This window comes from Salmo trutta, chromosome 22, assembly GCF_901001165.1.
Source record: "Salmo trutta chromosome 22, fSalTru1.1, whole genome shotgun sequence".
Classification (NCBI taxonomy): domain Eukaryota; kingdom Metazoa; phylum Chordata; class Actinopteri; order Salmoniformes; family Salmonidae; genus Salmo; species Salmo trutta.
The window spans coordinates 51,585,025-51,604,582 of record NC_042978.1 but is presented as its reverse complement, the minus strand read 5'-3'; the positions used below and the strand labels follow the sequence as shown (position 1 = coordinate 51,604,582).

The window sequence follows — 19,558 nt, the reverse complement described above, 5'->3', positions numbered from 1 at the left end:
GTGACCGTAGCGTACGTGTAGGTATGTACGGCAGGACCAAATCGGAAAGATAGGTAGGAGCAAGCCCATGTAATGCTTTGTAGGTTAGCAGTAAAACCTTGAAATCAGCCCTTGCCTTAACAGGAAGCCAGTGTAGGGAGGCTAGCACTGGAGTAATATGATCACATTTTTTGGTTCTAGTCAGGATTCTAGCAGCCGTATTTAGCACTAACTGAAGTTTGTTTAGTGCTTTATCCGGGTAGCCGGAAAGTAGAGCATTGCAGTAGTCCAGCCTAGAAGTAACAAAAGCATGGATAAATTTTTCTGCGTCATTTTTGGACAAAGTTTCTGATTTTTGCAATGTTACGTAGATGGAAAAAAGCTGTCCTTGAAGCAGTCTTGATATGTTCTTCAAAAGAGAGATCAGGGTCCAGAGTAACGCCGAGGTCCTTCACAGTTTTATTTGAGACGACTGTACAACCATCCAGATTAATTGTCAGATTCAACAGAAGATCTCTTTGTTTCTTGGGACCTAGGACAAGCATCTCTGTTTTGTCCGAGTTTAAAAGTAGAAAATTTGCAGCCATCCACTTCCTTATGTCTGAAACACAGGCTACTAGCGAGGGCAATTTTGGGGCTTCACCATGTTTCATTGAAATGTACAGCTGTGTGTCGTCCGCATAGCAGTGAAATTTAACATTATGTTTTCGAATGACATCCCCAAGAGGTAAAATATATAGTGAAAACAATAGTGGTCCTAGAACGGAACCTTGAGGAACACCGAAATTTACAATTGATTTGTCAGAGGACGAACCATTCACAGAGACAAACTGATATCTTTCCGACAGATAAGATCTAAACCAGGCCAGAACTTGTCCATGTAGACCAATTTGGGTTTCCAATCTCTCCAAAAGAATGTGGTGATCGATGGTATCAAAAGCGGCACTAAGATCTAGGAGCACGAGGACAGATGCAGAGCCTCGGTCTGACGTCATTAAAAGGTCATTTACCACCTTCACAAGTGCAGTCTCAGTGCTATGATGGGGTCTAAAACCAGACTGAAGCGTTTCGTATACATTGTTTGTCTTCAGGAAGGCAGTGAGTTGCTGCGCAACAACTTTTTCTAAAATTTTTGAGAGGAATGGAAGATTCGATATAGGCCGATAGTTTTTTATAATTTCTGGGTCAAGATTCGGCTTTTTCAAGAGAGGCTTTATTACTGCCACTTTTAGTGAGCTTGGTACACATCCGGTGAATAGAGAGCCGTTTATTATGTTCAACATAGGAGGGCCAAGCACAGGAAGCAGCTCTTTCAGTAGTTTAGTTGGAATAGGGTCCAGTATGCAGCTTGAGGGTTTGGAGGCCATGATTATTTTCATCATTATGTCAAGAGATATAGTACTAAAACACTTTAGTATCTCCCTTGATCCTAGGTCCTGGCAGAGTTGTGCAGACTCAGGACAATGGAGCCCTGGAGGAATACCCAGATTTAAAGAGGAGTCCGTAATTTGCTTTCTAATGATCATGATCTTTTCCTCAAAGAAGTTCATAAATTTATTACTGCTGAAGTGAAAGCCGTCCTCCATTTGCGAATGCTGCTTTTTAGTTAGCTTTGCGACAGTGTCAAAAAGAAATTTCGGATTGTTCTTATTTTCCTCAATTAAGTTGGAAAAATAGGATGATCGTGCAGCAGTGAGGGCTCTTCGATACTGCACGGTACTGTCTTTCCAAGCTAGTCGGAAGACTTCCAGTTTAGTGTGGCTCCATTTCCGTTCCAATTTTCTGGAAGCTTGCTTCAGAGCTCGTGTATTTTCTGTATACCAGGGAGCTAGTTTCTTATGACAGATGTTTTTAATTTTTAGGGGTGCAACTGCATCTAGGGTATTGCGCAAGGTTAAATTGAGTTCCTCGGTTAGGTGGTTAGGTGGTTAACTGATTCTTGTCCTCTGACGTCCTTGGGTAGGCAGAGGGAGTCTGGAAGGGCATCAAGGAATCTTTGGGTTGTCTGTGAATTTATAGCACGACTTTTAATCTTCCTTGGTTGGGGTCTGAGCAAATTATTTGTTGCAATTGTAATTCGCAATAAAATGGTGGTCCGATAATCCAGGATTATGAGGAAAAACATTAAGATCCACAACATTTATTCCATGGGACAAAACTAGGTCCAGAGTATGACTGTGGCAGTGAGTAGGTCCAGAGACATGTTGGACAAAACCCACTGAGTCGATGATGGCTCCGAAAGCCTTTTGGAGTGGGTCTGTGGACTTTTCCATGTGAATATTTAAGTCACCAAAAATTAGAATATTATCTGCTATGACTACAAGATCCGATAGGAATTCAGGGAACTCAGTAAGGAACACTGCATATGGCCCAGGAGGCCTGTAAACAGTAGCTATAAAAAGTGATTGAGTAGGCTGCATAGATTTCATGACTAGAAGCTCAAAAGACGAAAACGTCATTGTTTTATATACGTCATTGTACTATATACACTATACTATATACTATACTATATACACTATACTATATACTATACTATACACTATACTATATACACTATACACACTATACTATACACACTATACACACTATACTATATACAATATATACACTATACTATATACACTATACACACTATACTATATACACTATACTATATACACTAAACACACTATACTATATACACTATACACACTATACTATATACTATACTATATACACTATACTATATACTATACTATACTATATACACTATACTATATACTATACTATACACTATATACACTATACACACTATACTATACACACTATACACACTATACTATATACAATATATACACTATACTATATACACTATACACACTATACTATGTACACTATACACACTATACACACTGTACTATATACAATATATACACTATACTATATACACTATACACACTATACTATACACTATACTATATACACTATACACACTATACTATATACACTATACTATATACTATACTATATACACTATACTATACACTATACTATATACACTATACTATACACTATCCTATATACTATACTATATACACTATACACACTATACTATACACTATACTATATACACTATACTATCCTATACACTATACTATATACACTATACTATATACACTATACACACTATACTATATACACTATACTATATACACTATATACACTATACTATATACACTATACACACTATACTATATACTATACTATATACACTATACTATACACTATACTATATACACTATACACACTATATATACTATACTATACACACTATACTATATACACTATACACACTATACTATATACAATATATACACTATACTATATACACTATACACACTATACTATATACACTATACACACTATACTATATACACTATACACACTATACTATATACACTATACACACTATACTATATACACTATACACACTATACTATATACACTATACACACTATACTATATACACTATACTATATACTATACTATATACTATACTATATACACTATATACACTGCACTATACACACTATACTATATACACTACACTATATACTATACACACTACACTATATACTATATACACTATGCACACTACACTATATACTATATACACTATATACACTACACTATATACTATATACACTATACACACTATATACTATATACACTATACACACTATATACAGTATACACACTATATACTATATACACTATACACACTATATATACTATACACACTACTATATACACTATGTACACTATTCTATATACACTATACACACAATACTATATACACTATACACACGATACTATATACACTATACACACTATACTATATACACTATACACACTACACTATACACACTACTATATACACTATACACACTATACACACACTATACTATATACACTATACACACTATATACTATACTATATACACTATACACATTATACTATATACACTAGACACACTATACACGCTGTCTATATACACTATATACACTGTACTATATATACTATACACACTATACTATATACACTATACTATATATACTATACACACTATACTATATACACTATACACACTATACTATATACACTACACTATACACACTATACTATATACACTATACTATATACACTATACTATATACACACTATCTATACACACTATACACACTATACTATATACACTATACACATTACTATATACACTATACACACTATACACACACTATACTATATACACTATACACACTATACTATATACACTATATACACTATACACACTATACACGCTGTCTCTATATACCATACTATATACACTATACACACTATACTATATACACTATACACACTATACACGCTGTCTATATACACTATATACACTATACTATATATACTATATACACTATACTATATATACTATACACACTATACTATATACACTATACACACTATACTATATACACACTATACTATATACACTACACTATACACACTATACACACTATACTATATACACTATACTATATACACACTATCTATATACACTATACTATATACACTGTTCTATATACACTATACACACTATACTATATACACTACACACACTATACTATATACACACTACTTTATACACTACACTATAGACACTATATACACTATACTATATACACACTATCTATATACACTATACTATATACACTATTCTATATATATTATACACACTATACTATATACACTATACACACTATACTATATACACACTACTTTATACACTACACTATAGACACTATTTACACTATACACACTATACTATATACACACTATCTATATACACTATACATACTATATACACTATACTATATACACACTATCTATATACACTATTCTATATATACTATACACACTATACTATATACACTATACACACTATACACACTATACTATATACACTATACTATATACACTATTCTATATATACTATACACACTATACTATATACACTATACACACTATACACTATACTATATACACTATACTATATACACTATACTATATACACTATCTATACACACTATACTATATACACTATTCTATATATACTATACACACTATACTATATACACTATATACACTATACTATATACACTATACTATATACACACTATCTATATACACTATACTATATACACTATTCTATATATACTATACACACTATACTATATACACTATACACACTATACTATATACACTATACTATATACACTATCTATATACACTATACAATATACACTATTCTATATATACTATACACACTATACTATATACACTATACACACTATACACTATACTATATACACTATTCTATATATACTATACACACTATACTATACACACTATACTATACACACTCAAAGAAGCCCTCTGGTGGTTTCAACGTGCATTAACGGCAACAATGGCTGACAGTAAAATATTTTGACGTCCTGCACTGTATTAGGCTGTACCACACATCAGTATCCTGCAAGCTGTGCTGCAGTATGATCCAGAAATAACGATATAATTCATGCCTTACCTTTGACGAGCTTCTTCTGTTGGCACTCCAATATGTCCCATAAACATCACAAATGGTCCTTTTGTTCGATTAATACATTTTGGCGCCTTTGATCCAGAAAAATACAGTTTCCAACTCGCGCAACATGACGACAAAATATCTCAACTTACCTGTAACCTTTGTCCAAACATTTCAAACAACTTTCCTAATACAACTTTAGGTATTTTTTTACGTAAATAATGGATCAAATTTAAGACGGGATAAACTGCGTTCAGTACCGGAGGAAAACAAAGTGGAGCCTGCTTTTCAGGTCACGAGCCTCTATCAAACAGTACACTTCACTCTACCCTCGTTCTGAACAGGGCTACTTCTTCATTACACAAAGGAAAAACACCAACCAATTTCTAAAGACTGTTGACATCCAGTGGAAGCGATAGGAACTGCAAGCAACTGCCTTAGAATTCTGGATTCTCAATGAACACCCATTGAATAGAGAGTGACCTAAACAAACAAAACATCCTGGATGGTTTGTCCTCTGGGTTTCGCCTGCCAAATAAGTTCTGTTATAATAACAGACATCATTCAAACAGTTTTAGAAACTTCAGAGTGTTTTCTATCCAAATCTACCAATGATATGCATATCCTAGCTTCTGGGCCTGAGTAGCAGGCAGTATACTTTGGGCACACTTTTCATCCGGACGTGAAAAATAGCACCCCCAAGCCATAAGAAGTTAAAGGAGGGAACCATTGTATATCCAGTGTATATAACCAGCAGCATACTACCCTGCATCCCACTGCTGGCTTACTTCTGAAGCTAAGCAGGGTTGGTCCTGGTCAGTCCCTGGATGGGAGACCAGATGCTACTGGAAGTGGTGTTGGAGGGCCAGTAGTAGGCCCTCATCAGGTCTAAAAAAAAATATCCCAATGCCCCAGGGCAGTGATTGGGGACATTGCCCTGTGTAGGGTTGCTGTCTATCAGATGGGATGTTAAACGGGTGTCCTGACTCTCTGAGGTCATTAAAGATCCCATGGCACTTATCATAGAGTAGGGGTGTTAACCCTGGTGTCCTGGATAAATTCCCAATCTGGCCCTCAGACCATCATGGCCACCTAATCATCCCCAGCTTCCGATTGGCTCGTTCATCCCCCCTCCTCTCCCCTGTAACTATTCCCCAGGTCGTTGAGAACGTGTTCTCAGTCAAATTTACCTGGTAAAATAACTGTAAAATATCAAATATTGTGATATTTATTTGAGTACATAATCACGATAGGATCACAGTTGACATCGTCCAACTTTGTACACACACACCGCACGCACACACACATACGTACGTACACACACACACACACGCAGACACACACACCGCACACGCAGACACACACACCACACACACACACGCGCACACACACACGCAGACACACACCACACACGCAGACACACACCACACACACCACACACACGCATGCACGTACACACACACACACACACGTACAGTACAGACAGTGGTGTGGCTGATGTCACCAATATAAACACTTGACAATACAGACATTGTTCTCACAGTGTGCGGGGGCCCCCGTGTTAATTACCCTGGCAGTTTGGCTGCACTTCTCAACTTCCATATCATTTGCAAGAGCAACATTGTTCGGGGCTTGTAGTAAAAATGAAATACAAAACTCGTGACCTCTTCTAGCCCGTGTGACCGTCCCCGCGTGATAGAGTCGCTACGTGGGGTGGAGGTGGTGGATGTAGCTGCTGGAGGGGCACACAGTGCCTGCATCACGGCCAGCGGAGAGCTCTACACCTGGGGCAAGGGACGATACGGACGCCTGGGGCATGGAGACTCTGAGGACCAACTCAAACCCAAACTGGTAAAGCCCAAGGTTTCTCTCTTCTCTCACAACTTCTCTCTTCTCTTCTCTCGATTTCTCTTCACTCAATTGTTCTTCTCTCCTTAAATTAAGTTAACTTCGCTTCTCTTTTAACTTTTCATCCCTCCTTCTAATCTCTCCACTCGGCTTCTCTTTTCTTATCTTCTCTCCTTCTAATCTCTCCACTCGGCTTCTCTTCTCTTATCTTCTCTCCTTCTAATCTCTCCACTCGGCTTCTCTTTTCTTATCTTCTCTCCTTCTAATCTCTCCACTCGGCTTCTCTTTTCTTATCTTCTCTCCTTCTAATCTCTCCACTCGGCTTCTCTTTTCTTATCTTCTCTCAGCTTCTTTCTCTCACTCTCTAACTCACAAACACGTCCTGATGCTGAGTGAATCTCTGTCTCTCTGTGTGTCGGTCTCTCTTCAGGTGGATGCTCTGCAGGGACACAGGGTGATAGACGTGGCGTGTGGTAGTGGTGATGCCCAGACTCTTTGTCTGACTGACGATGACATGGTATGGTCCTGGGGCGATGGAGACTATGGCAAGCTTGGACGGGGCGGCAGCGACGGCTGCAAGGTCCCCATGAAGGTACAAACCAGACCCATCCTGTCCACTTACACTGCAGGTTTCGTCCCAAATGGCACTCTATTCCCGCTATCAGGGATATTCAAATCTTACCCCATGGAGGTCTGGACTATTGCTGGTTTTCTGTTCTACCTGATAATTAATTGCACCCACCTGGTATCCCAGGTCTAAATTAGTCCCTGATTAGAGGGGGATCACCCACCTGGTGTCCCAGGTCTAAATCAGTCCCTGATTAGAGGGGGATCACCCACCTGGTGTCCCAGGTCTAAATCAGTCCCTGATTAGAGGGGGAATCACCCACCTGGTGTCCCAGGTCTAAATCAGTCCCTGATTAGAGGGGGAATCACCCACCTGGTGTCCCACGTCTAAATCAGTCCCTGATTAGAGGGGAATCACCCACCTGGTGTCCCAGGTCTAAATCAGTCTCTGATTAGAGGGGGAATCACCCACCTGGTGTCCCAGGTCTAAATCAGTCCCTGATTAGAGGGGAATCACCCACCTGGTGTCCCAGGTCTAAACCAGTCCCTGTTCAGAGGGGAATCCCCCACCTGGTGTCCCAGGTCTAAATCAGTCCCTGATTAGAGGGGAATCACCCACCTGGTGTCCCAGGTCTAAACCAGGCCCTGATTAGAGGGGAATCACCCACCTGGTGTCCCAGGTCTAAACCAGGCCCTGATTAGAGGGGAATCCCCCACCTGGTGTCCCAGGTCTAAATCAGGCCCTGATTAGAGGGGGAATCACCCACCTGGTGTCCCAGGTCTAAATCAGTCCCTGATTAGAGGGGGATCACCCACCTGGTGTCCCAGGTCTAAATCAGGCCCTGATTAGAGGGGAATCAGTAGTCTAGAGTAGACGCAAGTCTCTATATCATTAAATACCCCGCCGCGACCTACCGTTAAATACCTCATCCAGTCTGAGTGATTCCTCCTTCTGAAAGACCCAATCTGTGGCACAATTTCTTCCAGGTCTTAATACTGTCCTTATAATAACATGGTTAGTGTGTGATAAAGGACCAACGATTTTCTGATTACTAACTCCAATTCTAAAGTATAGTTTCACCAGTCATGTAACCTACGGTATTTTAACGCTGGCGAACACAGCAACAAGGAGCAAGGGAGACATGGAATTAATACCCAAACCACCAAATCTTGAAAATAAAATGTTTGACTTAAAAAAAAAAAATTGACTTTATTCTCGAAAATTAAATGTTGAGTTTATTCTCAAGATTTTGCCACTTTTTTAAAGTACTATCCAAGTACCAGTACCATGACCGTCGTATTGTTTCTCTTCACTTGGCCCTACTACTCTTCTGTAATATGGTCTATCCTCTACAAACGCATAATATGGACCCAGATATGAAATTTAACAAGAAATTATGTTTTATACGAATACATTTTAATAAAGTTTATTTCAGGATATATTACCACAATTGATATAGATCTGTTATTTACCAACAAAAAAAAACAAGTAACTTTGGTAAATTATTGGTAGTTTTGCAAACTCTCGTGCACTACAGAAGTAGTAAACTATAGAGGGAATATGGTGCCATTTTGAGAAACATACACACTGTCACCGAAACATGACTGGGACATAATCTAACCGTGTGTTTTTCTCTCTCATGTCTGAGTGGAACTGTTCTCTTGCTCTGTTGTTGTCTGTAGATTGATTCTCTGACTGGACTGGGAGTGGTGAAGGTCGACTGTGGCTCCCAGTTCTCTGTTTCTCTCACCAAGTCTGGAGCAGTTTACACCTGGTGAGTAAACAAAACATCCTGACCACGGCCAACTGTTAGACTAACTATATCCCCTGACCACGGCCAACTGTTAGTAGACTAACTATATCCCCTGACCACGGCCAACTGTTAGACTAACTATATCCCCTGACCACGGCCAACTGTTAGTAGACTAACTATATCCCCTGACCACGGCCAACTGTTAGACTAACTATATCCCCTGACCACGGCCAACTGTTAGTAGACTAACTATATCCCCTGACCACGGCCAACTGTTAGTAGACTAACTATATCCCCTGACCACGGCCAACTGTTAGACTAACTATATCCCCTGACCACGGCCAACTGTTAGACTAACTATATCCCCTGACCACGGCCAACTGTTAGTAGACTAACTATATCCCCTGACCACGGCCAACTGTTAGACTAACTATATCCCCTGACCACGGTCAACTGTTAGTAGACTAACTATATCCCCTGACCACGGCCAACTGTTAGTAGACTAACTATATCCCCTGACCACGGTCAACTGTTAGTAGACTAACTATATCCCCTGACCACGGCCAACTGTTAGTAGACTAACTATATCCCCTGACCACGGCCAACTGTTAGTAGACTAACTATATCCCCTGACCACGGCCAACTGTTAGACTAACTATATCCCCTGACCACGGCCAACTGTTAGTAGACTAACTATATCCCCTGACCACGGCCAACTGTTAGACTAACTATATCCCCTGACCACGGCCAACTGTTAGTAGACTAACTATATCCCCTGACCACGGCCAACTGTTAGACTAACTATATCCCCTGACCACGGCCAACCTGTTAGTAGACTAACTATATCCCCTGACCACGGCCAACTGTTAGTAGACTAACTATATCCCCTGACCACGGCCAACTGTTAGACTAACTATATCCCCTGACCACGGCCAACTGTTAGACTAACTATATCCCCTGACCACGGCCAACTGTTAGTAGACTAACTATATCCCCTGACCACGGCCAACTGTTAGACTAACTATATCCCCTGACCACGGTCAACTGTTAGTAGACTAACTATATCCCCTGACCACGGCCAACTGTTAGTAGACTAACTATATCCCCTGACCACGGTCAACTGTTAGTAGACTAACTATATCCCCTGACCACGGCCAACTGTTAGTAGACTAACTATATCCCCTGACCACGGCCAACTGTTAGTAGACTAACTATATCCCCTGACCACGGCCAACTGTTAGACTAACTATATCCCCTGACCACGGTCAACTGTTAGTAGACTAAAGGTGACTACCACCTGTATAAATGGATGTGTGTTGTCAGGGGTAACAGTGACTACCACCTGTATAAATGGATGTGTGTTGTCAGGGGTAAAGGTGACTACCACCTGTATAAATGGATGTGTGTTGTCAGGGGTAACGGTGACTACCACCTGTATAAATGGATGTGTGTTGTCAGGGGTAACGGTGACTACCACCTGTATAAATGGATGTGTGTTGTCAGGGGTAACGGTGACTACCACCTGTATAAATGGATGTGTGTTTTCAGGGGTAAAGGTGACTACCACCTGTATAAATGGATGTGTGTTGTCAGGGGTAACGGTGACTACCACCTGTATAAATGGATGTGTGTTGTCAGGGGTAACGGTGACTACCACCTGTATAAATGGATGTGTGCTGTCAGGGGTAAAGGTGACTACCACCTGTATAAATGGATGTGTGTTGTCAGGGGTAACAGTGACTACCACCTGTATAAATGGATGTGTGTTGTCAGGGGTAACAGTGACTACCACCTGTATAAATGGATGTGTGTTGTCAGGGGTAACGGTGACTACCACCTGTATAAATGGATGTGTGTTGTCAGGGGTAACGGTGACTACCACCTGTATAAATAGATGTGTGTTGTCAGGGGTAAAGGTGACTACCACCTGTATAAATGGATGTGTGTTGTCAGGGGTAACGGTGACTACCACCTGTATAAATGGATGTGTGTTGTCAGGGGTAACAGTGACTAACACCTGTATAAATGGATGTGTGTTGTCAGGGGTAAAGGTGACTACCACCTGTATAAATGGATGTGTGTTGTCAGGGGTAACGGTGACTACCACCTGTATAAATGGATGTGTGTTGTCAGGGGTAACGGTGACTACCACCTGTATAAATGGATGTCTGTTGTCAGGGCTAACGGTGACTACCACCTGTATAAATGGATGTGTGTTTTCAGGGGTAAAGGTGACTACCACCGGCTGGGTCACGGTTCTGATGACCACGTACGGCGACCCAGACAGGTCCAGGGCCTGCAGGGGAAGAAGGTCATTGCCATAGCAACGGGGTCACTCCACTGTGTCTGCTGCACTGAGGATGGTAGGGAATTACAGATGTTTGTTTTCTGTATGTTATTACTACCACCTGTCTACTACTACTACCGCCTGTCTACTACTACTACCGCCTGTCTACTACTACCACCTGTCTACTACTACCACCTGTCTACTACTACCACCTGTCTACTACTACCACCTGTCTACTACTACCACCTGTCTACTACTACCACCACCTGTCTACTACTACTACCACCTGTCTACTACTACCACCTGTCACTACTACTACCACCTGTCTACTACTACTACCCACCTGTCTACTACTACTACCACCTGTCTACTACTACCACCACCTGTCTACTACTACCACCTGTCTACTACTACCACCACCTGTCTACTACTACCACCACCTGTCTACTACTACCACCACATGTCTACTACTACCACCTGTCTACTACTACTACTACCACCTGTCTACTACTACTACCACCTGTCTACTACCACCTGTCTATTACTACTACCACCACCTGTCTACTACTACTACCACCTGTCTACTACTACTACCACCTGTCTACTACCACCCTGTCTACTACTACCACCACCTGTCTACTACTACTACCACCACCTGTCTACTACTACTACCACCTGTCTACTACTACCACCACCTGTCTACTACTACTACTACCACCTGTCTACTACTACCACCACCTGTCTACTACTACCACCACCTGTCTACTACTACTACCACATGTCTACTACCACCACCTGTCTACTACTACTACTACCACCTGTCTACTACTACCACCACCTGTCTACTACTACTACCACCTGTCTACTACTACTACCACCTGTCTACTACTACCACCACCTGTCTACTACTACCACCACCTGTCTACTACTACCACCACCTGTCTACTACTACCACCACCTGTCTACTACCACCACCTGTCTACTACTACCACCACCTGTCTACTACTACCACCACCTGTCTACTACTACCACCACCTGTCTACTACTACCACCACCTGTCTACTACTACTACCTGTCTACTACCACTACCTGTCTACTACCACCACCTGTCTACTACTACTACCACCTGTCTACTACTACCACCACCTGTCTACTACTACCACCTGTCTACTACTACTACCACCTGTCTTCTACTACCACCTGTCTACTACTACTACCACCTGTCTACTACTACTACCACCTGTCTACTACTACTACCACCTGTCTACTACTACTACCACCTGTCTACTACTACTACCACCTGTCTACTACCACCACCTGTCTACTACTACCTCCTGTCTACTACCACCACCTGTCTACTACTACCACCTGTCTACCACCACCTGTCTACTACTACCACCTGTCTACTACTACCACCTGTCTACTACTACTACCACCTGTCTACCACCACCTGTCTACTACTACCACCTGTCTACTACTACTACCACCTGTCTACTACTACTACCACCTGTCTACTACTACTACCACCTGTCTACTACTACTACCACCTGTCTACCACCACCTGTCTACTACCTCAGTGTGTCTGTTCTATGGTATCTGTAGCTGTGTTTGTGTCTGTCTCAGGAGAAGTGTACACGTGGGGTGATAATGACGAGGGCCAGCTGGGAGACGGAACCACGAACGCCATCCAGAGACCTCGTCTGGTCGCTGCGTTGCAGGGGAAGAAGATCAACAGGGTGGCCTGTGGCTCTGCCCACACACTGGCCTGGTCCACCTCCAAACCTACCAATGGCGGGAAACTTCCTGGTCAGGTAACTACTGGACGTTATAACTACCTGGTCAGGTAACTACTGGACGTTATAGCTACCTGGTCAGGTAACTATTGGACGTTGTAACTACCTGGTCAGGTAACTACTGGACGTTATAACTACCTGGTCAGGTAACTACTGGACGTTATAGCTACCTGGTCAGGTAACTATTGGACGTTGTAACTACCTGGTCAGGTAACTTTACTGGACGTTGTAACTACCTGGTCAGGTAACTACTGGACGTTATAGCTACCTGGTCAGGTAACTACTGGACGTTGTAACTACCTGGTCAGGTAACTACTGGACGTTGTAACTACCTGGTCAGGTAACTTTACTGGACGTTGTAACTACCTGGTCAGGTAACTTTACTGGACGTTGTAACTACCTGGTCAGGTAACTTTACTGGACGTTGTAACTACCTGGTCAGGTAACTACTGGACGTTGTAACTACCTGGTCAGGTAACTTTACTGGACGTTGTAACTACCTGGTCAGGTAACTACTGGACGTTATAGCTACCTGGTCAGGTAACTACTGGACGTTGTAACTACCTGGTCAGGTAACTTTACTGGACGTTGTAACTACCTGGTCAGGTAACTACTGGACGTTGTAACTACCTGGTCAGGTAACTACTGGATGTTGTAACTACCTGGTCAGGTAACTTTCCTGGACGTTGTAACTACCTGGTCAGGTAACTTTACTGGACGTTGTAACTACCTGGTCAGGTAACTACTGGACGTTATAGCTACCTGGTCAGGTAACTACTGGACGTTGTAACTACCTGGTCAGGTAACTTTACTGGACGTTGTAACTACCTGGTCAGGTAACTACTGGACGTTGTAACTACCTGGTCAGGTAACTACTGGACGTTGTAACTACCTGGTCAGGTAACTTTACTGGACGTTGTAACTACCTGGTCAGGTAACTACTGGACGTTGTAACTACCTGGTCAGGTAACTACTGGACGTTGTAACTACCTGGTCAGGTAACTACTGGACTGTCTGGGCTGTTGTATAACCACTAGATGGTAGTAGGGCTGTGTTGTATAACCACTAGATGGTAGTGGGGCTGTGTTGTATAACCACTAGATGGTAGTAGGGCTGTGTTGTATAACCACTAGATGGTAGTGGGGCTGTGTTGTATAACCACTAGATGGTAGATGGTAGTAGGGCTGTGTTGTATAACCACTAGATGGTAGTGGGGCTGTGTTGTATAACCACTAGATGGTAGTGGGGCTGTGTTGTATAACCAGTAGATGGTAGATGGTAGTAGGGTTGTGTTGTATAACCACTAGATGGTAGTGGGGCTGTGTTATATAACCACTAGATGGTAGTAGGCTGTGTTATATAACCACTAGATGGTAGTAGGGCTGTGTTATATAACCACTAGATGGTAGTAGGGCTGTGTTGTATAACCACTAGATGGTAGTGGGGCTGTGTTGTATAACCACTAGATGGTAGTAGGGCTGTGTTATATAACCACTAGATGGTAGTAGGCTGTGTTATATAACCACTAGATGGTAGTAGGGCTGTGTTGTATAACCACTAGATGGTAGTAGGGCTGTGTTGTATAACCACTAGATGGTAGTGGGGCTGTGTTATATAACCACTAGATGGTAGTAGGGCTGTGTTATATAACCACTAGATGGTAGTGGGGCTGTGTTATATAACCACTAGATGGTAGTGGGGCTGTGTTATATAACCACTAGATGGTAGTAGGGCTGTGTTGTATAACCACTAGATGGTAGTGGGGCTGTGTTGTATAACCACTAGATGGTAGTAGGGCTGTGTTATATAACCACTAGATGGTAGTAGGCTGTGTTATATAACCACTAGATGGTAGTAGGGCTGTGTTGTATAACCACTAGATGGTAGTAGGGCTGTGTTATATAACCACTAGATGGTAGTGGGGCTGTGTTGTATAACCACTAGATGGTAGTAGGGCTGTGTTGTATAACCACTAGATGGTAGTAGGGCTGTGTTATATAACCACTAGATGGTAGTGGGGCTGTGTTATATAACCACTAGATGGTAGTAGGGCTGTGTTATATAACCACTAGATGGTAGTAGGGCTGTGTTGTATAACCACTAGATGGTAGTGGGGCTGTGTTATATAACCACTAGATGGTAGTGGGGCTGTGTTGTATAACCACTAGATGGTAGTAGGGCTGTGTTGTATAACCACTAGATGGTAGTGGGGCTGTGTTGTATAACCACTAGATGGTAGTAGGGCTGTGTTGTATAACCACTAGATGGTAGTGGGGCTGTGTTGTATAACCACTAGATGGTAGTGGGGCTGTGTTGTATAACCACTAGATGGTAGTGGGGCTGTGTTGTATAACCACTAGATGGTAGTAGGGTTGTGTTGTATAACCACTAGATGGTAGTGGGGCTGTGTTGTATAACCACTAGATGGTAGTAGGGCTGTGTTGTATAACCACTAGATGGTAGTGGGGCTGTGTTGTATAACCACTAGATGGTAGATGGTAGTAGGGCTGTGTTGTATAACCACTAGATGGTAGTGGGGCTGTGTTGTATAACCACTAGATGGTAGTGGGGCTGTGTTGTATAACCAGTAGATGGTAGATGGTAGTAGGGTTGTGTTGTATAACCACTAGATGGTAGTGGGGCTGTGTTGTATAACCACTAGATGGTAGATGGTAGTAGGGCTGTGTTGTATAACCACTAGATGGTAGTGGGGCTTTGTTGTATAACCACTAGATGGTAGATGGTAGTGGGGCTGTGTTGTATAACCACTAGATGGTAGATGGTAGTGGGGCTGTGTTGTATAACCACTAGATGGTAGTAGGGCTGTGTTGTATAACCACTAGATGGTAGTGGGGCTGTGTTGTATAACCACTAGATGGTAGTAGGGTTGTGTTGTATAACCACTAGATGGTAGTGGGGCTGTGTTGTATAACCACTAGATGGTAGTAGGGTTGTGTTGTATAACCACTAGATGGTAGTGGGGCTGTGTTGTATAACCACTAGATGGTAGTAGGGCTGTGTTGTATAACCACTAGATGGTAGTGGGGCTGTGTTGTATAACCACTAGATGGTAGATGGTAGTAGGGCTGTGTTGTATAACCACTAGATGGTAGTGGGGCTGTGTTGTATAACCACTAGATGGTAGTGGGGCTGTGTTGTATAACCAGTAGATGGTAGATGGTAGTAGGGTTGTGTTGTATAACCACTAGATGGTAGTGGGGCTGTGTTGTATAACCACTAGATGGTAGATGGTAGTAGGGCTGTGTTGTATAACCACTAGATGGTAGTGGGGCTGTGTTGTATAACCACTAGATCAGGGGTGTCAAACTCATTTTAGCTCAGGGGCCACATGGAGGAAAATCTATTCCCAAGTGGGCCGGACCGGTAAAATCATGGTATATATAACTTAAAAACAACAACTTCAGATTGTTTTCTTTGTTTTAATACGATCAACATAAAGCTGGAGCCTGAGGACAGTGTGTCCACAATAGTACAAGCACAACATCACTATTAATCATAAAACACCTCAAGTTTATTTGAAAATTCTAAAGAAAAAGAACACACAAACACACAATGCCTCAGTGATTCACAGAAGTATATCACAGATCACAGAACTATATCAGGGTGTCTCATGCAGCACTTTAAGTGGGGTTGCATAGTTTAGTTGACTCCTGATACCTGGCATCTTTTAGCTTTCACCAGCACATCAATATCAGGCGTCACATCCTGAGTGGCAGCCAACTTCAGGATGTGATTCAAGTGCTTGTGCGTGAGCCTTGAGCACAGCTTTGTTTTATTTATGCTCATTACAGAGAACTTGCTCACAAAGATATGTGGTTCCAAACATGCACAACAGTTTTGCAGCGAGGGCTGTCAAGTTGGGGTAACCTGGCAAGAGATTCTGATAAAATGTGTCCAAGCCAGCTGCGGCAAATTTGCCCTTCATATCCGAGTCGCACTGCAAGTCTATTATTTCAAGCTGACGGGCAGATCAGAGGGATTCACGGTGAATGGCAAAAAACGTTGAAGTCTTTCTCCAGTTCACCAAAAATCTGAAAGCGTTGCTCAAACTCCCGTAACAGTCCCGTTATTTTATCTTTGAACCGCTTCATGTCTGCCACATGTTGGGTCACGCACACATTTTTCAGACAGGGGAAGTGAGCTGCATCACCACCGGCGAGTTGCGTCTCCCACAATGTCATAATACTGCGTGACGACTTTGTTGCGCCCTTGCAGCTGTTTGTTCAAGTTATTCAGGTGCTCTGTAACATCCACCATAAATGCAAGGTCCTGCATCCATTCTGCGGAATGAAATTCTAACACTGGTTTGCCCTTTTCTTCCATGAACTGTTCAATTTCTTCTCGTAAATCAAAGAAACGCCTAAGCACAGCACCTCGGCTTAACCATCTTACCTCAGTGTGGTATGGCAGGCCATAGATGTGGTCTTTCTCTCTGAGAAGGCTGTCAAACTGACGGTGATTCAGGCTTCTGGATCGGATGAAATTAACAGTTTGGATGACCACCTTCATGACGTTATCCATCTTTAATGACTTGCAACACAAAGCCTCCTGGTGCAAAATACAGTGAAAAGTCCAAAAATCACGTCCTCCATTTGCAGATTGCACTTTCTCTCTGAACTTTGTCACAACGCCTGCTTTTTTTCCCGATCATTGAGGGCGCACCATCTGTAGCCAGGCTGACAGCGCGGGACCAGTCCACTCCGACCCTGTCCAGCGCGCCGAAAATATCAGCTGCTGTCGTTGTATCTGTCATCGGCACCAACTCCACGAACTCCTCGGTGACGGTCAATGTGTCATCAACTCCGCGGATGAAAATGGCCAGTTGTGCAACATCTGTAATGTCCGTACTTTCATCAATTGCAACTGAAAACCCAATAAATGACTTTACTTTTTGCTTCAACTGGCTGTCCAAATCCACTGAAAGATCGGAAATCCTGTCTGCAACTGTGTTTCTTGTCAGGCTGATATTTGCAAAAGCCTGGCGCTTTTCAGGGCACACAATCTCCGCTGCCTTCATCATGCATGTTTTTACAAATTCACCCTCACTAAATGGTTTTGAAGCCACTGCGATTTCATTAGCAATGAGATAGCTAGCTTTCACTGCAGCGTCACTGATGTCTCGGCTGTGAGTAAACACAGACTGCTGTTTCTTCAGACCCGCCAGACCCGCGTCCACTTGTATCTTTTTTGACAGAGACATATTGGGGCAATGATGGAGCCAAAGCAAATAATGTTAGAAAGTAGAAGTCGTAATAAATATCGCGGGCAAAACAAAGTAGCTCATCCGGACTGGCTGCACTTGCTTGACCTACTTGCTCTGCTCCGGTATAAACAGTTTGCTTGCTTAACACAATTGCTATTGCGCCATCCAGTGGATGCAATTGGAACAGCAGTTTATTTTGAGAAATTGCAGCTCATTTTTATACTTTACAAAATCATCTCGCGGGCCGGATTAAACCCCTTTGCGGGCCTGATCCGGCCCGCGGGCCGGACGTTTGACACCCCTGCACTAGATGGTAGATGGTAGTGGGGCTGTGTTGTATAACCACTAGATGGTAGTGGGGCTGTGTTATATAACCACTAGATGGTAGTGGGGCTGTGTTGTATAACCACTAGATGGTAGTAGGGCTGTGTTATATAACCACTAGATGGTAGTAGGGCTGTGTTATATAACCACTAGATGGTAGATGG

The 19,558-nt window shown here is 42.2% G+C and overlaps 1 protein-coding gene across 14 annotated transcripts in view; it reads left to right on the top strand.

Moving 5' to 3' along the window:
- Nucleotides 1–19,558, top strand: part of herc2 (HECT and RLD domain containing E3 ubiquitin protein ligase 2) — a 190,590-nt gene that overhangs the window by 144,455 nt on the left and 26,577 nt on the right. For 12 of the 14 annotated variants that reach the window (XM_029708353.1, XM_029708347.1, XM_029708357.1 and 9 more), the window contains 5 exons: nt 7,271–7,448; nt 7,876–8,037; nt 9,696–9,787; nt 11,990–12,129; nt 13,677–13,864. In XM_029708353.1, coding sequence (XP_029564213.1) covers nt 7,271–7,448; nt 7,876–8,037; nt 9,696–9,787; nt 11,990–12,129; nt 13,677–13,864 — 760 coding nt within the window. Of the gene's footprint in view, nt 1–7,270; nt 7,449–7,875; nt 8,038–9,695; nt 9,788–11,134; nt 11,676–11,989; nt 12,130–13,676; nt 13,865–19,558 lie in introns of those variants that run through there. The other 2 variants (XM_029708348.1, XM_029708360.1) reach the window with 2 other exon arrangements.